The sequence below is a fragment of the Hyperoodon ampullatus genome (genome assembly GCF_949752795.1).
Source record: "Hyperoodon ampullatus genome assembly, chromosome: 5".
Lineage (NCBI taxonomy): Eukaryota > Metazoa > Chordata > Mammalia > Artiodactyla > Ziphiidae > Hyperoodon > Hyperoodon ampullatus.
The window spans coordinates 91,549,504-91,571,621 of NC_136918.1; the positions used below are offsets into that span (position 1 = coordinate 91,549,504).

The 22,118-nt window shown below is 37.7% G+C and overlaps 1 protein-coding gene across 1 annotated transcript in view; it reads left to right on the plus strand.

The window, feature by feature from the left end:
- IFT57 (intraflagellar transport 57) overlaps positions 1-22,118 on the plus strand; it is a 60,137-nt gene that overhangs the window by 28,372 nt on the left and 9,647 nt on the right. Inside the window, exon 6 of the mRNA XM_079705165.1 lies at positions 5,601-5,723. Within this exon, the coding sequence (XP_079561291.1) occupies positions 5,601-5,723 (123 nt within the window). The remainder of the gene's footprint in view (positions 1-5,600; positions 5,724-22,118) is intronic.

The following is a 22,118-nucleotide window of genomic DNA, read 5'->3' on the forward strand; positions in this document are numbered from 1 at the left end:
CCCTACTGGTAGCCGTGGCCTATCTGTAGTTCCCAGGGTTAAGTAAGAGGTTTTGTACTTTGAAAATGTATCAGGTTTTGTAGTCATACTTAGCCTAGTTGACCAGAACAGCTTTTCAGCACTATGCACGCTATCCAATGCAAAGGGCTTTATATATCCTCACATGATCTCCCTTACTGATATGCAGGGCCTTCTCTTATTACACCCCTATCATCATAAGACCAACCACAACCAACTATGTATATTTATGTGTGTGTGTGTGTGTATAAATACACACGCACACACACAGAAAGCAGTATTTTTTCTGATGCTTAACTATCCCATTAATATTACCTGGGAAAAGGGGATACTACTTTCTGGAACAGGATTCTGAGCAGGCTAGTAACATTGCATTTTTTGTTTGTTTGTTTTTGGGTTTTTTTGTATTTCAGGTTCATTTTATTTTTTAAAAAATTTTATTTTATTTATTTTTGGCTGCGTTGGGTCTTCTTTGCTGCGCGAGGGCTTTCTCTATTTGCAGCGAGGAGGGGCTGCTCTCCGTTGTGGTACGCGGGCTTCTGATTGCAGTGTCTTCTCTTGTTGCGGAGCATGGGCTCTAGGCATGTGGGCTTCAGTAGTTGTGGCACGCGGGCTTAGTAGTTGTGGCTCGCAGGCTGTAGAGCGCAGGCTCAGTAGTTGTGCCACACGGGCTTAGTTGCTCTGCAGCATGTGGGATCTTCCCGGACCAGAGCTCCAACCCGTGTCCCCTGCATTGGCAGGCGGATTCTTAACCACTGCACCACCAGGGAAGTCCCTCAGGTTCATTTTAGAAACAGACTTCTCAGGATTAAGGTGATGGTGACATGGTTCAGATCAAATGTCTTGGTGGCAAGCTGGGGAAAATCATAGGAGAAGATCCCAGGCCTGTTGTCTGTCAGCTTGGCAATGATGTTTGAGCATTGACCAATGTGCTTGGGTGCAGGTTGTGAGGAAATAATGATATCATCATCCTGTCCTTTATCTGGTCCACAAGTAGAGAGCAAAGAGCTCCATACAGAGCTCTTGATATAAGGCTGTGCAAGGCAGATGGCCCTCACATCAAGTGTCTTGAGTGGTGGATGACCTGTGAAAGCAAGTTCCTTGACAAATTTTTTAGTGACCTTGTGGACAGTAATTAGCTTGGAAGGATGCTGTGGGAGAAGACACCACAAATATAAAGTATATTTGAATTGCCTCTCAATCAAAAGAAGAAATAGAAATGACCAAATAAAAATATTTGGAGCCTATGAAATTAAATTTCACTGAAAAAGAAATAAAAATGATCATTTTACATATGAAGAGGCACCCAACCTCAATGATGGTCCGGGGAAAATAAATTACCATGCCAGTATAATAGTTTTTATTTCCATTATATTGAAAACTGAAAGTGCCTTTGTAGCATCTCTTGTCATCATCAGTGGAAACAAGCCCTTTGATGTACTCTTACAGGGAGTATACATGACTAACATCCCTTTTGAGGCAGTTTGTCTCCCCTTTTGCTTCTTCAGGATCTGGGCTTTAGGGTTTCTGTGGGGCTGATGTTTGTGTGATGACTTTTGATATTTCCTGTGTTCTTGGGCCTCTGGTCAGTCTCCTTCGGGCACTGATAATTTGATTTCCTGGCCCGCAGTCCCCAGGAAGGTCACGGCTTCGGCCGGAGGGGCCCCTCCAGAGCTGGCGGCAATGCAGCCGTGGGCGGGGGCGGGGCTGGGGGTCGCTCCACCCTCCCATTGGGCTCTGGGGCGGCTCAGCGGCAGTGGAGGGAAGAGACCCTGAGCCAGGAGTTCCAGCTCCACATAAACGCGGGCTCCATTCTGGGCGGCGGGGTTGGGGGGTGGGGCCCCTCTGCCCTTAGTCATTCCGGGAGGGAGGGAGGGAGGCAGGGGCTCCCAGGGAGGGAGCAGCCCGGAGCGCCAACCTTGCGTATTCGATCCTTGAACTGACCCTGGGTAGTATGCCTCAAGGTTAAGTTAGGGGATGCCTTGGACTGTTATCTTCAACTCCTCCTTTGGCAGTCTTAGGGTCAGTTCTCATCAGTTTCTTTTTCTTAGGACCAATTATTACCCCACTAAGTAGCCTCAGACTCTTCCTAATAGGCTGTAAACTCTTTGCAGGCAGGGATTAAATCCTTCTATCTCTCCATACCAAGCACAGTGCCTGGATTCCTACCTTGAATGTTGTAGGAGCTTAACAAATGGCTTATTGGTAAATTAATTAATTATAAATGAGACTTCGGGATAACCTGTGTCTTATTGAGCTTCTAATTGTTTCTTCAGCAGCATTAACTGGAAAATGCAATTTCACAGGAGCCATGCTTTATCTTAGTTAATGTTGTTTCAGAGGGGAACTTTGTCATGATGATGTAAAATTTTGATTAAATGGAAACAGCAGTTTATTTCTCTTTAACTAATAGCTCCACATAAAATACCATTTGTTATTAGAGAAACAATTGGAAAGGAAAGGTTTTCTCAAAGTATTATAACCAAGGCGTGGTTAAAATGATTTATACTTCATATGTAGGGCTTGCTCAGTTAATGTATCCACTTATTAGGCATTAGGAAATTCTGAGTGAGGAACAAGGTTATGAAATAGATGTGCAAAGATGGAAGTAGAAAGAGACTGTATAGTTTGAATAAGTTAATGCTGCTCTTCCAAGCCTAATGTTCTCTTTTTTTGCCCTTTCTTCATTTAGTAACTAGGCCATTTCCCCCAGTATATTAACTATAGCCTAGGCATGAGTGAAAATTTTTGAGCTGCTACATTAAATCATTTCAGGACATTGGGAGTAGGAATTAGCAAATTATTGCCTGAGGGAACCAAGTAATAAGCTAAGAAGGGTAAATGCAACTTACTGAAGGGCCCAATATAAAACCAAATAGTATTATAACTTATGCACGGGGCTGTCTTGATGTGGTGTTTGATCTCCATGTACTCTGCTAACTCCTAGATTCTGAGTCCGATTCAAACAGAGCCAATGCTAACCCATTTGCCTTTATGAAAATTAGAAAAATGTGCCCTTCCTTGAGTAAAAATTTTAAGTATGTTATGCACAGCTTGAACAATCTGATGTTCAGGCCTGAAGAAGGTGGGAATGTGGATGGATACCCTCTCTGGCTTTGTTTGGTGATTCTGGACTCCACCCTCCTGTAAGGAGGGGAAGAAGGAGGGATGGGATGGAGGGGATGATGGGGTTGGGGAAGAGTGGCTCAAGGATTTAATCAGTAGCACCAGTTTCAATTCACCCCAACAGTGGTTCTGTAAGTCAAACTTATTTTTAAATCAATGGCCAGAACACCTACGTTCTATTAAGAATCATACAGAACTGCTGCTTAAGAGGACGTGCCCCTTTTCGACTCAGTCTGGCTCTGTGGGATTGGGATGTGGGGCTCATAACCCTGGAAGGAGCAAGCCTGTGTATATATCACACACACGCTCCAAATGTCAGGGCTCACATCCCACTGGTAGTGTGTACATCCTCCCACCCACACTGTCATCCTCATAAGTCTACCCGGTTTTTTATAGAAAATGAGCCAGTCACAATTGGGCCTCCTAGAGCCAGGGATGGGTACTGGGATGTGCCAGTGAGTGTGCAAGTATATGAACATTAATGAATGTCAGTGTGGAGTTTCATGACTGAGAATTTTCCCTGTGGCTTTAGGTTTCCACTGGGAGACCCAGTATCTCTTCTCATGCCATCACATACATTCTTATATAACTTCACACATGTCTGCTTTGTGAATACTGTCACCCGTCCCCAGCTATGATGCTATTATGCTACCTTGGATTCAGTTTATATAGGTCTATAGCATTATATTAGGTACTCAAAGTAATACAATGTTTCTATATTTAAATGAGCACTTTAATGTTTAAAATAGAATCTTGGACATTTTTCACTTGGAGTTTCCACAGTTTACTTTTCTTAAATTAATGCTTGTATTTTTTATACTAACTGAATAAATTCAGACCACATATTATGAAATGTAAAAGCATATATTAGTTACCATTCTCTAATTGCGTGGTTAGAACTGTATAGCTCCCTGAATTTCTGAACAAAAAGCTCCTTTTAAGGCTCTGAGTCTGTTTAGGACTTGCTAATATGAGCTGGGAGGTAGGAGAGAGAGAGAGGTTTTCTCACATCAGCAGTGCCCTAGAGACTCAGTCGGGAGTCAGTTCAAAGCCCCTAAAGACCTCAAGCCCCCCCCAAAATTAAATCCCAATATAAGGTTATTCTTGTACTTAGTGTTATACTGGACAAGAAATATCTTTTAGTGACATAAATTCACACTGAGAATGTAATTTCACCATGAGGTTGTTTATATAGTCTTTTATTTTTAAATGTTGTATTATGGGAAATTGCAAACATATACAGAATTAGAATGAGATAATGAACCCTTATGCAACAGTACCTGGTTTAACAGTTAACGTTTGGTTGATCGTGTTTCCTCTAAAGCCCCTCCCTCATTTTCTCTTTGCCCCATAGTATTTTAAAGTAAATTTCAGACATTATGTAAATTCACCTGTAAATATTTCAACATTTATCTCTGATTTATAAGCCCTTTTTTTTAACATATCCACCATGCCATTGTCATACCTATAAAATTAATAATAATTCCTTAATATCATCTAATAATCTTCGACATTCAAATTTCCCTGATTGTCTCAAAAACATCGTTTTACAGATTGTTTAAGTTAGAATCCATGTAAGGTTTATTCATTGTATTTGGCTGTTTGTATCTCTCAGGTTTCTTTTTTTCTATATTAATAAATTTTTATATTTTTCATACTTTTAAAATAATTTTTCGAGGGAGCATAAAAGGAAAAATTCTACCAAAATTAATGCATTAAACTTTATCTTTAAATCATTAATTTTTACATTCTTTATGTTTTCAGGTCCATACATACTTAATGCTGAAATGTGGAGGGCTGAGAAAATGGAAAAAAAAAATTTTCCTTTTCTGATTCAAAAACAGGACTGAATTGAGCTTATTACTCAACAGCAGAAAACAAATGCAGAAAGTCGACCCCTACCCTATTTGAGTTCAAATAGGTCTGCATTAAATCACATTTTTAAGCTATATTATGGTTTGACCTAACCAAAATATCACCTTATAAATACAAAATTTGTAAACAATGTGCCCTTTACTTCTGGGATCTTATCTTTTTTGTCTTTCAGATTTTGGGTTTGTATTTCAGTACAGTGAATTCAAACTAAGACAATGTTTTCTTACCAAACATGTGAGTGTTTACATCTTTTCTACCATTACCAATTAACATACCTAAATGGCTTATTCATTTAACAGTATTCCCATTGAGTTCACTCTGATATCTCAAAAATATTATTCTTTGTAAAAATAATTAAATCACATATTTGCTTCTTTTATAAATACTAACTTTTCTATTCTACCAGGTTGGTGCATTATTTTCTTTCAACATGGATAAGAGGACAGAAAAAAATTTCTTCTACCGCTGTAATTTTAATACTACCATGCTTGATATAAATTGTGCAGTGCTGCTAAAATGCCTCAAAATTTTACCATTTCTTTTTATAAACTCTCAATCCTGTGATATCTTTCCTTTCTTAGGATATGAACGAGTCTGCCAAACAAGAAGATATTTTGGAATCCACAACAGATGCTGCGGAATGGAGTCTAGAAGTGGAACGTGTACTACCACAACTGAAAGTCACGATCAGGACTGACAATAAGGTATAGAAGAGAGAACACATTTTGTTCAGATAGATTTTTATAAGGCCATTTCAGGGTCAAGGGTACTCCCAGTTACAAAAATGATTTAAGAAGGGATTCAGTTTCCAATGTTTTATTTTAATAGAGATTTAATAAATTGTTGTTGAATGAATAAATAATGTAATATGGCCCACAAAGCAAGGAGTGTATCTTTAAAATAATTTGGAACACATCATATTTCCCTGGGATTAAGGCGTATTTTCTCAATACATTTTGATATATTTTCTTGGCAATCATATTTTGTTTAGGTGAATAGTGAATGAAATTGGAATTCTATGACTGTATACTAACTGAGTAGAGTTAAAAAATGGTTTAGAACTCTGCTGGTTGGCAAAACAGAAGACGTCCTGGAAGCTACCTTACATAATCTACTCAGTACACATGATTAAAAGTTTAATATTAAGAAAATAATCAAGAAATCATATGCAATAAAGATTTGGGGATTAGGCCAGATGAACTGGCCCATTTAATCAAGTTTCTGCTTACTTTTTACCTACAATTTATGAGTAAGAACTTCAGAACAAGCTAATAGGTGACTAGACAATACTACTCTCATTAGTATTATAATAATCTCTATAAAAGGGGCTAGAGAGACATCTAGGTAAAAAAATTAAAGGATTTTTATCCTTGGAGGCTAGAGACAAGCCCCAGAATTTTGGAACAAGGTTCTAGGGAAACTTGTCACTCTACAAATGTGGTTGTATGTCTGCTCCCCAAAGTAGCAGCCATACAAAGATTACTGTTTTCAGTGCCGTGGAAGCTAATTCATACTTCGATTGCCTGGATTTGGGCATGTAGAACTGTATCCTAGAGAAGGTAAGAAGTAGCCTAGACTCCTAGGGCAGTCCTAAAATAAGATAAGGACAACAGAGGTCTTCCTGGACTGTGAACAGCTGTGGAACAAGCTTTATCTAGAGTAAGTGGGCAAATCCTACAGCCTGTTTACAATATATTTACTGAATCATTATGGAGGACAGCTATTATTTGAGTACATTGGGGGTAAAATCTCTGTCTATGTATCTCTTATATGTAAATACATATTAATAAGAATTTCTTTCCTGATTTGATCTCTGCTGGAAGTCATAATTTTCAAAAATGTAATTTTTTTGTGAAAATGTAATTTCTGATTCTTTAGTTTTGTCAGAACAAATTTTCTTCATACAATTAAACATCACTATTATTGTGACTGTAGTTAGAACAACATGTTAAAATAATTGTGTAGTTGGGAACTCTCAAGTACATCTTAGTCCCGTGAGGAAGCAAGTTTAATTTGTTTACTTTCAAGATAAGTAAACTCTTGAAATCAAACATCTCACTTAAAATCTAATAGGATCACACGAGTGTGTTTTTTTTAAGAACTGTCATTGATCTCCACATAATAGAAGTAACTGAATAAAGAAAGAGAGAATATAAATGTAACTGCTAACCTATACAGTTTTGTAAACCAATACTGCAGTAGTCAAAATCCTGGATTCTTAAAGAATCAATGTTCTCCTGATCTGGGGAAGAATTAACTAATTTGGAGTTGGACTCTTAGTCTCATGCCATTCATTACCAGCCTTGATCTTATGAGGATATACTGTGTCATTAATTATACAGTCCGTGTTACAGGCAACATTCGAAAATGTCAGATAAAGTTTTGGGGGGGGTTGGTATTTTTTCGAATATGTGAATGTCATTTTGAGTTTAGATTTTTGTGGTAAAAATACTGACATAAAGTCCTATTTGATTGCTTTTTCAGAATTCTTCTCTAGATAATTTGGTCCTTGTGTCCAGTGTTTCGTAAACCCTTCTTTCTCCTAAGTATTTCAGCTGTAGCAAATGGAAATTACAGCTTTAGGGTCAATTCTTTATTCAGCTTACTTAAGAAAAATAAAATTATACATTGATTTGAGAAAATAAGGGGCTAATGAATAGAGAAATGTTTTTCATGTCTCAGAAATAAAGTAATCTGGTTATACATGTGGTTTCTCACGGACTCATTATCCTCCTTAATCAGGAAGCGTTGACACCAGAATCATGGTAGATCCCATTCTTCCTCAACTCCTAACTCTACCAAAACCAAACCCTCTCCTTTACTTTTGGACAAAACAATAACCTCTTACTCACTGCAGGCCATTTAGGACCTTTCAAGATTTCAACTTCATGTTTGAGGGGGAAGAAAAGGAATTAATTATTTTCAGATCAATGTGTTTTACTGATCACTGTTACATTAATTTTTAAGTAGCATAGAGATGTAGGAGATAAGTAATATAGGGTCAGCATTATTTAAAACAATTATAAATTTCTTTAAAATTACCTTGTGTTAGAAGTAAAAAAAAGTCCCATATTTATTTGGCACCAGATCAAATGTTTTGCTTTTTTTTCTCACAGGTTCATTTTAGTCCTTGTATGCTTCCCAGCAGTGTATTACAAAAAAAAAAAAGTAAATCTTCTTTTCTGTTCTTTTTGCATATTATAGTCTGTATTCTTGATGACATCCTGTCATACACCAGTATTTTATTTTGTATATTCTTCATAATGTAATCAGGTTTTTATTGCTAGGCTAGCTTATCCTTGTTTCTGGCACTACTTGTTACTATTACCAGTTCTCAAAGAATGCAAATAAATTTTAATATTAGTTTAAACAAATTACAACTGGGAAAATAAGTATGTTGCCAAAACTACAAATAATACATTCCACAACTGAAGATAAAGGATTTTTGTCATATGCTGGCTTGAATGGACTGTATTAGCAGTTCCCTTTTTAGAGCTGGGTATAGAGAATGCTCCTGGTGATTACTTCTAGAGTAGCTATATACCCATCTCAGATCTGCCTCAATTTGGAATAATGTATCTGAGGACACAGTCAGAAGTTTTGCCAAGAGAGTTGATAAATTCAGCCAAATCCTGGGTCATTAACCAGGTCATTAGCCAACCCTAGTTAAGGCCTCAGTTCTTACCAAGTGAGTAAGGCTCAGGCATCAATTCCTTAGAAGGGCAGTCTGAGGACACCTAAACTAGAGTGGATGTCGGTGCCACCTAATAAAATCGTCTACGAGTATAATACATCCTGGACTTTCTGTTCTTTCCTTTCTTTTCTTTTTTACTCTTTATTTCTCTAACTCTTTCCTTTTCTGCTGTGTTTTTATCTTTTTTTTAAATTGTTCTTTATTAGACCCCATAGTAGTGCCCACAAGTGTTATATAACGACTCTGGTGGAATTTAAAACTAAGAGCAAACATCTGTGATTATACTCACTAGACTTAAATCTGTAACTGGTCAAGAATTATCCTCATCTCTGAGTCTTTTTAAAACACAATTTTGTTGTTAATTATAAAAATAATACAGAAGTAATATTTCAAGGGGAGAGGAGGCAGGCAGTGTACTGTGAATTAGAAGCTAGGGATCACTCATTTAGTCCCACCATCAAATCCTGATTTATTGACCCAACGTTTCAGAAACTTAGTAGAACTTTGGTAGCTATAAAGACCCAGAGAGGATGGAGCCTATCTCACACACCTTCCCTTGACACCCAAAATTCATATTTCTATCACTTGCTAGCTGTGTGATCTAGGGCGAGCTACTATAGCTCTCTCTTCCTCCTTTCCTCATCTGTAAAATGGGACTAATTATATTCCTTACCTCATGGAGTTGATGTAAAGCAACAAGAACAGTGTCTGACACATAGTTACTGCCTAATAAATGTTAATTATTGTTATGTTACAATATTGTTTTGTAATATTATTGTATTCTATGATAGCCCTCTTAGGTTTGTGTCTGTATCAGTATTCAGGAAGAATTTACAAAATTTCTGCCCTCATGCTTCCATCATTTAAGGGAATATTGATAACAATCAGCCTTATATTTTTACCTAGGGTGTAATTGGATTCATATAAGTATCACTTTGGTAAATCTTTCTAATTTTTTCCTTAGTAAAGGTATATATGATATGATGAAAATAATAATAATAAATAATATTTACTGTTTGCATTGTGCCAAGTGCTGTTCTTAGCACTACATACATTGACTCATTTAATCCTTTCCACTACCCTATGATATGCAGGTACCTTTTACTACAGATGAGGAAACTGAAACACAGAGAAGTTATTTGCCTCTGCCTAGTAAGTGACAGATCTTTGAACCTCCAACCCAGGCTCTTACCTATTCAATTAGTGACAATATAGCATACTGGTGAAAAGCACAAATTCTAAACTCAGGACACTTGAGTACTCATCTTGAGTCTAACACTTATTAGCAGTTGGAGCCTGTGGGTAGGTTACTCAACCACTCTGTGCCTCAGTTTCCTCATCTGTAAAATGGAATTCATTATAAAGCCTACCTCAATAAAGTTATTAAAAGTATTAAATGAAAAAAAAAAAGAAAAAAAGGGCTTCCCTGGTGGTGCAGTGGTTGAGAGTCCGCCTGCCGATGCAGGGGACACGGGTTCGTGCCCCGGTCCGGGAAGATCCCACATGCTGCGGAGCGGCTGGGCCCGTGAGTCATGGCCGCTGAGCCTGTGCGTCCGGAGCCTGTGCTCCGCAATGGGAGAGGCCACAACAGTGAGAGCCCCGCGTACTGCCAAAAAAAAAAATAAAGTATTAAATTAAAAGTATTAAAGCACTTAGAATGGTGCCAGAAGAATCACTTAATATATGTTGACCACTATTTCTGTGTGCTTTTGTGTATGGTGTTGAGATTTTACCTCTTTTTTAACATATCATTTCATCATGAGCATTTCCACATATCCTTAAAAATTACAAACCATAACTTTAGATGGCTGTCCGTAGTGCTAGAAGGTTACCGTCAATCTCCAGCTGAGTGCCTGGTAGGGAGATGGCTTGGCCAAGCTCAGCAGGTTGGGGTCAAACCAGGAGCTCTAGGATCTGGGTGGAGAAATGACAGGGCATTGTCCTGCAGGAACTGATGCTTAGGATATGGACAAGCCTAAGGACCAGAAGATCTGAGAACACAGACCAGTAGCGAGAAATGGATCGGCCAGTGAGTCGTTTTAGAGAACAAGTGGTTGTTGAATGTGGAAATCCAGCTGAAAGAGCAAACATGGAGAGCAAGAAGCAGAAATGAAGATTAAATAGAAAATGAAATTTAGAAATCTTGTATACTTACTCATTGCTGCAAGAATGTACAGCCAGACCAGCCTGTAGGTTGTAGCTGCTTTTACCTGTTTTTAACCATGTGAGGGGCTCTTCCTCAGGGTACTTTATGATAATTATTGAAGGATAATATTTCCTACTTGATTGAAATATTTTAAAATCCATAATAGTAATTTTTTAAACTTTTAAGTGAATCAGTTGACAGTTGCTGAGTTGAATAATAAAATGGTTGAAGCTGAGCTGCGAAAGAATTCTGTATGCCCTCTATTTCTAGGGGAATAGAAAATGTGAATGCATATTCATATAGATTTCACTGTCTGTATTTTTGATTAATTTTGATTGCTAAATAAATACTTAATGCCGTTTCTTGAGGAAAATTTATTCTATCTTTTTAATTTTCTGTTTTACTATTAAAAACAGCAAGCTTTTATATGGCTTTGTGGAAATAAACAGAAGCCGCCTAAATGAGAACAGGCAGAGGCTATTCAGAGCTTGCCATAGCAAGGGAGTCAGCCATCACCACTTGCGTCGGCAGAGAACTTAAGGCACGCAGGAGAATTTGAAAGACTTGTAGTGGAAAAAAGGGAAGGCTTCAAGTATGTTCATACGTGACTGGAAATTTGGAGGTGGGCTCACTAGAAGCAGGGCCTCTCATGTGATTGGTTAGGGGAGGATATTTGGCTTTGTCTAATTGGCCCTACATTGGAAATGTGGGGCGGGGCAGGAGAGTGCAGTTTGAGCAAAAATTGGGGAAGCTGACAGTTACTAAGTCCTGACCATTTCGGTCAGTTGCTACAGAGGTTATGTTTGGCTTCCTGGACTAGTTGCCACAGATTGTGGGTCAGGATTCTAAATATTTTGGGTAATGATCTAGCTGTTATCTGTTGTCCATTTGTATGTTCAGTTTCTCAACTTCATTAATTGAACTGAGAGAAAGTGTCTTCTTAAAATGATTACTTTTATTAATCTTTATCAGGAGAATGATTTTTTTCAAGTCAGGGGTTTTTACAAAGAAACTAAGTAATCATTAATAATATTTATTTCTATTCCCCAGAATTAAAGAAGAGCAGCAAGCGTGAAATCAGCTTTCAACTAAACCTTACATAGGCCCTTTTTTTTCAATTATGCAGTATTTATTCCTAAAAGATTGTATATTATAATGATTTAATATTAGGTATTTAATGCAATGAACAAATGTTCTATCATGCTTTAACGCCCTGTGGATATTATAATTAGAATTTTGATTAATGACTTAAATAGACTTTTTTCCAAATTATAATTAAATGTTTCCTGCTTTGTTGTTTTAAAAGGTAGTTGGCTAGGTACCCCCTTCATTCCACCAAAATGTCTTTAGTAATTATGTAAATCTTCAGGTTCATTACAAGGAATTTAGATAAAGAGATTAATTTTTATTTAAGGCTTAGGAAGTACTACAGCATGTGTTTCTAATTATTTCAAGCCTTTGCTTCACTGAACTGCTTTTTTACATCCTTACCTGTTCTTCAGTGTCCAACTTTCTGAAGGTTGCAGTTGTAAAAAGAACCTTAAACTTAAAATTTCAACTCTAGGGCCTCCCTGGTGGCGCAGTGGTTGAGAGTCCACCTGCTGATGCAGGGGACACGGGTTTGTGCCCCAGTCTGGGAAGATCCCACATGCCGCGGAGCGGCTGGGCCCGTGAGCCATGGCCGCTGAGCCTGCGCGTCCGGAGCCTGTGCTCCGCAACGGGAGAGGCCACAACAGTGAGAGGCCCACATACCGCCAAAAAAAAAAAAAATTTCAACTCTAAGCAGTTGGATTTCGTTTTAATGTAAATAAACTGTACAGGTGTTGCCTTGGGTAATTCACAGCAGGAAACCTTTTGGGAAGAGTCTTTCTGCTAAGGATGGAATCATGACAATAGTCTTGAGCCCCTGGGCTCTCTAGTCACTGTGAGAGCTAAAACCTAAGAGGGAATAGAGAGGGCTTCATTAATCAGCAGGTGGAATTCCATTTAAATAAACCTGGGAGGACCACAGACTTGCCATGTTAGATCTAAGCCTCTTGAAATTGGAAGCCAAGTCGTGCAGAAATGGACGATGGTAGGCTTCCTCTTTTCACTCTTGTAGACAAATCCATATCTGGAAGCAATGGAGGGTATTTTTTTTTCATTCCCAAGCAGTGGAAGGTCAACTTGCTTTGACCTTCTGCCATCACTGTGTTTGGATGCAGTGTAATAAAATTTAGCTTTCTAAATATTTCTGACCTGTAGGGATTTATAAATTATTATAGTTTTGGAGTAAAGAGCATTTCTCAAGACTTGTACTCTGGTTGCCGGATAGGCTATATTGATAGGTTTCTTGCAGTCATGAGCAAAAAAGTATAATATATTCTGTGGGCTAGGATACAGGAATACATTTTACATATATGTTCCTCATAAAATGGGATTCTGCCTGTTATTTAAATAATGGAGAAACCACGTTTATAATTCTTACAGATGTTCTAGTAGACAGACCTTTTGTTGAAACATAGTCACACAATTTCTAAAAAATAAGGAACCAAATTTTTAAAAATCGGCTTTTGCAATTACCAGTAACACATGTAAATACAGGTGGCAATAAGTTGGTCTTCATGAGACTCCATGCAGGAGTAATAGCTCCAATTACTGTCACAAATGTTTGTAATTGTATCCATTGCTGCCAGACAGTAAATGCTTTTTAATATAGTAAGGCCATAAATGTACATGCTGCTGTTGTTTAAACAAAATACAATTTTCAGCAAATTTATCCTTGAAACACCTGCTGTAATCAGAAAGAGGTGAATGCTATCAAAATAAACTGCCTAAATTAACTAGACACACATACATTTTTAGAGCAGCCGGTGTGATTACTCAACTGCCACGTCGTCTCAGAGAATGAGGGGAAGTATTCACTGATGGACTTTTACAGGCAAGCTTTCTTTAAGGGAGACTACACAAAACAGAATACCGTTTTGGATTTTTATGTTATTTTTAAAATATGGTGTTATTTGGTGGACTTTAAGTTGTATTCTCAGGGTCAACATTTTTTTTTCCTTTGTAGCATGTGGGTCATGGACAGGGTTGTGGGAAAGAATACTATGCTTAAATTATACATTTGAAAATACTGCATAGGGGTGGAGAAAAACCCAGCCATCCTTAAGCAACTGGAAACGATTTTTAGCTGCTTCTGTCCCAGTCTTGTTGAACATTCAGGGTATTCTGTGTTTAAAGTTGATGATGCCTTCCTTCCTATTTACCCTGAGCATGATAAATGTTTCAGCTGGATCAGGAAAGGTTTCATTTATCACAAGTTGAAATAGGAGAACAAGTGTTTTTGCTTTAGAGATTACCATCATCTCTAACTAAAGAGCATCAACAGTGGTAGATTTTTAAGGAAATAACCAATAAGTTCTGCATGTTATGTAAATGCTAAGGAGGAAAGTTACTAATGCCTCACGGTAGATATACCTCAAATAGACATTTGTGATTGAGAGCATTGAGTTAATATACATTGATTATAATTGAAATTTCTAGCCTAAATATATCATTATTACAAAGTATAATTTCATGTTTCCTTTTACTTAATATAAAATATGAAGTGAAGCAGAAACCATTTATCGTATGGACCTCCCTATAAAGTGCACTTTTTAATTGCCTTGACTCATTTTTTCAATCAACAGTATTAGAGCGGTTCTCACTATCAGAGTGTTTTATTACAAATTTCTTAATATTTGGACAAACTGTTACCCCCATAGTCTTTATCCCATTATATGTGATTTTTTTGCGGTGGGCCTCTCACTGTTGTGGCCTCTCCCATTGCGGAGCACAGGCTCCAGACGCGCAGGCTCAGCGGCCATGGCTCACGGGCCCAGCCGCTCCGCGGCATGTGGGATCCTCCCGGACCGGGGCACGAACCCGCGTCCCCTGCATCGGCAGGCGGACTCTCAACCACTGCGCCACCAGGGAAGCCCTATGTGATTGTTTCTTTAGGCCAAGGTAGTGATTTAATGTTTCTTAGTTCTTCAGATATGGAGATGACTCCATTTTTTCAGTTTTTGTTTTTTGAGTATCAGTATGAGATCAAAGTTTTGATTAGCAGATTCTCAAAGTTGAGAGGGACTGGCGAGGTCATCTCTTCCAGCTCTCCACCATGATTCCTCAGCATCCTGTGAAACAATGACATTCTGAGTCAGCCTAAGAGTGTTCCTGCATTCTCAAAAGGCCCCCAATCTCTGCCTTGCCAAATCTCTTCTCAAGGCTTGCAATGACTTCTAAAGTCTGGAAAACCTCACTCGGAAGATTTGTGTGGCCATAGAAAAGGGGTGTGGATAGAATAAGCATGAATAATAAGTCTGAGTCAACATGTGAAAATGCTTAGTAGCAGATGGTAGTCAGTAAAGATAATCTCTGAGCACACATTAGAAATGTAATCATTTTACTAACAAGGTATTTTATGGAGAGATTATGGATCTCCAGTTTCAGTTCAATTACAGGCAGGTGTGAGAATCCCAGTGATTGTTATGATAGCCTTTGCTTACCCTCTATGCACACGCATTATTTTTCTCTACAAGGGCAATATCTAGAAAGCAAGAATTTTCCCGAGGAAACATATATTTCCAGCTTGATTGCCACACCCCCTGCAACAAACACACACATACAGAATACAGCACACGTACATACTGAACTCTTCCTAAGTTGTATGTCTAGTTCTTTGAACACTTATGAAGAAAAATCATGCTCTCACACCACAATGGTGTATACCACAGAAGACTTTAAGCTGCTGACAATTAAAGAAAAATGCCACGTTTAAAAATTTAGGAAAACCACACTCTGCAACTATCCTGCAACCTGATGGGCATTTTTCATTAAGAAAGTAATCTCATGAAAAAGTTACTTAATTTTGGGGCTTCCCTGGTGGTGCAGTGGTTGAGAGTCCGCCTGCCGATGCAGGGGACACGGGTTCGTGCCCCGGTCCGGGAGGATCCCACATGCCACGGAGCGGCTGGGCCCGTGAGCCATGGCCGCTGAGCCTGCGCGTCCGGAGGCTGTGCTCCGCAACGGGAGAAGCCACAACAGTGAGAGGCCCGTGTATCACACACACACAAAAAAGTTAATTTAATGGACAGTCTCTCTCTCTCTCTCACACGTACACACACACAAATACACACATAAATGTGAGCAGTGATGAAGCTGAAAATTAATCTAACAATTAGAACAGGAAGAAGAGATGGCAAAACTGCGTGTGCAAAGTGGCAAAAGGAGAGAATACAAATAATGTTCTGTCATTAGAGAAGGGAGTGTTCTGGGTAGAGGAGGGAAATATGCTGCTCATATCCACGCAAAGAGAATGATAAATTATTGACCTGTCCCAAAAATATTTGCTACAGTGAACTTAGACATATGCAACTCCTTCTATCAAGCTGTCTTCTCTGCCTCTTTCATTTAACCTGATTTCCTGCCATCAGATTTCCAGAGAATTTTATCATTGACTTTGGATGGAGTATTAAACGTGTCACAGGAACATCAGTATTCCACAGTGAAATCTTGAGACTGATCACTTTGGGACTGCAGCTCACCCTTGGCCCTACCTCTCTACCACTGCAGCTACAGTTATCATTTTAACAACTAAGTCTGTCTTCCTGTGGTTAAAACAGAGATGAATTGTCCAGATCCCCTTCCAAACAAGGACTTGCCGCCCAGCCGCAGAGAGTGCGGTCAGCAGACAACCTCCAGCTGTCTGCTCCTTCAGTGCAGAGCTGCCTAACTCAAGGTTGTGCCCTTCCAGGGGAGCCCACATCTGGCTTATATGAGTTGTTCATAGTTTGTGACATAAATAATGCTGATTTGAAAATACTTGAAGTGTCTCTTGGGAAACATAAGTACACCTTTCTCCTGCAGTTTCTGCTGAGAGTGAAATTGCTAGGCCATAGTGTCTGCATATTTGAAAGTGGTTATACAAATTTATACTCCTAGCAGTATCTGAAAGTTCCAGTTGCTCCCCGTCTTCATCAACATTTAGTATTGGTTCAGTCTTTTTTATTTTAGTCATCCTGGTAGGTTTGTTGTGATGTCTCACTGTCGTTTTAATATGCATTTTCCTGATGACTGATGAAGTTGCACCCCTCTCCATATGTTTATTTGGCAATTGGATATTCTCTTTTGTCTTTTGCTATTGGGTTATCTGCTTTTTCTTTTGATTTATAGAAGTTCTTTATATACTCTGAATATGAGTCCCTTGTCAGATATATGTATTGCAAATATCTACTCTTTAGCTTCCCTTTCACTCTTATTGGTGTATTATGATAAAGGCGGCTTAATTTTAATATACTCAAAATGATCTCTTTTGCGGGGAGTGGAGTATGGCTAATATTTATGTTTTAATCTTTGTTTAAAGAATCTTTGTTTACTCTTTGTTTAAATCTATGTTTAAGAATCTTTGCTTCCCCCAGTGTTATGAACATATTCTCTTGTTTTCCTTTTGATGCTGTATTGTTTCACCTTTTGCAGTGAGATATACAGTCCATCTAGCATTTATTCTTGTGTACGGTATGAGGGTGTGAGGTAGAACTCAAGATTTATTTGGTTTTCATATGTATATGCAATTGACCCAGTTTATTGAAAAGGTTATCCTTTGACCAGTGCTCAGCTTTGTCATGAAAAGAGAACATGTTTGTGAGGGTCTGTATCTGGACATTCTGTTCTATTACATTGGTCTATTTGTTTCAGTGGTATCTTTAAGATTTTATTTTCTGTTTATTTGTTGCTGTTATATAAAACTACATTTCTCTGTTTGTGTATATTTGTATACATCTTCAGCAAACTTGCTAAATTTGCTTATTCTAACCATAAGCCTGTAGATTCTTTTGCATTTTCTGTGTATACAATTATATCATCTGCAAATAACATCAATCTCATTTCTTTCTTTACAAGCTTATCACTTTTATTTCCTTTATCTTGCTTGAAATACCTAGTCTATGTTGGATATAAGTGGCATTAGCAGGGGGAAAGCTTTCAATATTTCAGTTTTACCATTCAGGATGATGTTAGCTTTATGACTTTCACAAATATCAGAAGGTAGATTAAGGAACTTTCCTTTGGTTCCTAGTTTGCTGAGTTATTGTTATGAATGGATGTTAAATTTTTGCAAGTGATTGGTTTTTTTTCCTTCATCTATTGAGATGACCATTTGACTTATCTCCTCTTTTTTTCTGTCTTGTTATGGTAGATTATAATGGTTGATTTTTTTTTTACTCTCTCCATTTTATTGCTAAACAATCAATGTATTTGTTAAACAAGCAGTTGACTTTTATGCAATAACATGTATTGTTTGTATGTCAGGCCATAAATGTTATCATTTACAATATAGCAAGGCAAAACCAAAACACAAATAAATGAATTTTCGTTAGAACAAAATATATTAAATATATTCAATAAAAAAGCAAAGTGTTTCCACAAAAAGAACTTTTACTCCCAAATGAGAAAGAAAATTGAAGCATGAAAAAAGCTGAGGAAGGAGAAGGAGGTAGACTTAAAGCAGACAGTTTGTCACTGGCTGTGAAAGTTTATGGTGCTGGTTTTTGTATGAACATATGTCTTCAGTTGTCTTCGTGTACTTGGCAGCAGTTCCAACAAGTGGAGATGCTGGATTGTATGGTAACTTTATCAACTTTTTGAGGAAATACCAAGTGTTTTCCACAGGGGCTGTACCATCTTACATTCCTACCAGCAAAGGATTTAGGATTCCAGTTTCTCCACATCTTTGTTAAAACTTGTTAATTTCCTTTTCCTTTTTTTAAAAAAATCACCTTCCTAGTGGATATAAAGTGGTATTTCACTGTGGTTTTAAAACTCTTCCCTGATGACTAATGATGTTGAGTATCTTTTCAAGTACTTGTTAACTATTTCTGTATCTTCCTTGGAAAAAATGTCTGTTTGAGTCTTTTACTCTTTTAAATTAGGTTATTTGTCTTTCGTCTTACATTATAAGAATTGTTTATATATAATGGGTACTATCCCATTATCAATTATATGATTTGTAAACATTGCTTCCCCTTCTGTGGGTTACCTTTTCACTTTTTTGATGGTTCCCTTTGAGCCAAAGTTTTTAATTCCAGCAAAGTTCAACTTATCTGTGTTTTCTTTTGTTGCTTGTGCTTTTGATGTCATAATTAAGAAGTCCTTGTCTAATTCAAACTCATGAAGACTTACATCCATTTTTCCTCCCAAGAGTTTTCTAGTTTCAGCTCTTATATTTAGGTCTTTGATTCATTTTGCGTTAATTTTTATATTTTGTGTGAAGTACAGGTCCAAATTCATTGTTCTGAATATGGATATCCAGTTGCCTCATGACTATTTATTGGAAAGACTATTCTTTTCCCATTGAATGGTCTTGGCCCCCTCGTTGAAAATCAGTTGACCACAGATACGTGGGTTTATAACAGTATTACTCATAATAGCCAAAAGGCGGAAACAACACCAATGTCCATCAATTGATGAATGAATAAAGTAAACATTGTATATCCATACAATGCGATATTATACAGACATGGAATAATATTCAGCTTTAAAAATAAAGGAAATCCTGACTTTTGTGACAACATGGATGAAGCTAGAAGACATTATGCTAAGTGAAATAAACCAGACACAGAAAGACAAACATTGTATGATCTCTGTTATAAGAGGAATCTGAAATAGTCAAATTCTTAGAAGCATGTAGTAGAATGGTGGTTGCCAGGGGCTGGGGATAAGGGGAAATGGAGAGAGATGATCAAAGGATACAAAGTTTCCATTATGCAAGATGAATACATTCTGGAGATCTAATGTAAAGCAGTATGAATATGGCTTACAATACTGTATATAATGATTGATTTTTGAGTATTAAACTAACCTTGCATTTTGGAATAAATGCAACTTAATCATGTTATATTTTGTATATTACTGGATTCTATTTCCTGGTATTTTGTTGAGGATTTTTATATCTATGTTTACAAAAGATATTAATCTTTAATTTTCTTGTTTTTTAGGTGACTTTGTCAGGTTTTAGTGTAATGCTATGCAGTTCTTATAAAACAAGTTGGCAATTGCTCTCCCTTTTTTTCCTGTTCTCTGGTAGAATTCATATAAGTTTGCTGTTATTTCTTTCTTAAATGTTTGAGAAAATTCACTGATAAAGCCATATAGGTGTGGCTATTTCTTTGTGAGAAAGTTTTTAATTATATATGTTTATCCTAAAATGTTATAAATATATTTTTTCATTATACAGTTGATATATAAATACATTCTTATAAAAATTCAAATATTAAAGATAAAACTAAAGTCTCCTTTAACCATTGCCCCATTAAAATTTTTAGTTATGCTTTACTGCATTTCATCAGGGGAATGACATGATAGGATACAGTGGTCTTTGCAGGTTTAGGCTCTACCACTGTGTGAGCTTGGGAAGCCTACTTTAAAGTAGCTGCATCTCAATACCCTCATAAAGTTTTTAAGAGAATTGTATGTGATGATGTACGAACAGTGCTGAGCATAGTGCCTGACACTTATGAAGCGTTCCTTGAATGTTAACATTGAAGTTGTTGTTAATAGACTTAGAAAGATCTCAAAATGGATGTGAAGTACATAGGATTTCCTCCCCAGAGTGATCTTGAAAATCCCTAGAGAAAGTGAATTCAGAGCTGAAACAAAGGCCTAGTAAGAAAAAATGGGTTAGGCACCTTTATTGGAGAGAGCCCATAAAAGCCCTTGTAAATATTTTTATATTCATTAAAATAAAACTGCAAAAGCAGAACAATGAATTAAGATTTCATCACTAATTATTCATAACAGAATTGAGGGAGGAACAGTAAGAATAGAGGAGAAAAGTAGGGTATACGGCAGAAGTTGCATTTTGTGATGGACAGCAATTCAAGGCACGTCAGAGCCTTGGGGCCCTGCGCCTGCCCTTGGGGGAGAGGCAGGGCTCCTGCTGCCAGAGTCAGCTGTGCTCTGGCATGGACTTTTCCTGAGCCCAGGAGAAAACCATCCCAGTACACATGAAGGTGCCTTCCTCAGCTTTTCTGTATCAAGAGTCCTTTGGCACTCTGCCTCTCCACACATAAAGAAGCTCAAACTTGGGTGAAAAAAAACTGAGAGTTTGACATTTCACAAGTTATAAATTAGTGTAACTTATACACAGATAGAAGTTCCATTTGCCATGCTTAGCTCATGTTTCAGTCTGTCTTTCCCCTGCAGTTTCAGAGAGGTACTTTAAGCACTGAGCTGGAGATCCAGGCAAAGAAACAAAATGTCTCTGTGTCCGCAGAGGAAATTGTCCAGGTGCTGTTCTGTTGGAGGAAAGCCCAGATCCATATAGTCTTCCAGTCACCTTAAGTTCTGCAACAAGATCTCATACGTTGTGATTTTACGGTATACTGTGAATCACCATCTGCAGAGATGCCATCACAATTCTCCAGTTTCTGAAAAAGGGAGATATATAATTTGGTGCTAAAGAATTTTGGAGCCAGTAGAGGAGTTATAGTTCAACAATACCTTTGCCATCTACCTCACAGGTGACAGAGAGAATTACACATGAGATTTTGTATTAAAGGATTTTTAAAAATAGAAAGTCTAAAGAAATGATATTCTGTATCATTATTAGTCTTCTCATTTCTGTAGAGAGGAAATGTGCTAGATTAGGTGAAAAACTCAATTTCAACAGAGATCAGAAATGATGCTTAATAGACACACATAGAGGACTTTGGGATAGGTGACTAGTAACCTCCAGTGGCCCATGTGGTCTCACTTGATATGTAACAAAAAGAATTCTTGGTTTACCTTAGATACTCTTTGGTAGTTCATTTTATCATAAAGAAAAGCAGCATATAATATGTGGAAAAAGCACTGGTATGGAGTGCTTTCCACTTTCCAGACATAAAACTTTGGAAAGGTCATTTAACCTATCTGATTCTTTTTTGTCCCTATAAATTATGTATATATAGTCAGTTTCTTGGTATCACAAACCACCCCCCAAATCACCGTGGTTTACAATAAGAATAGCATACATTTATTCTCACTCAAGATACACTATCTGCCAAAGTGTGGCACAGCTGTGGCTCTATTCCAGCTATGTTCCATGTTTCATATTCTCAGACCTAAAGGATAAACCCCTCTGTGGGGCATGCCTGTTATCATGGCTGAAAGAAAGGGCAAGAGAGCTGGCAGATGCCAATTACAGCTTCTGCACAGTCCTGGCATAGGCCATGTCCATCATCATTCTACTGGCCAAAGAGA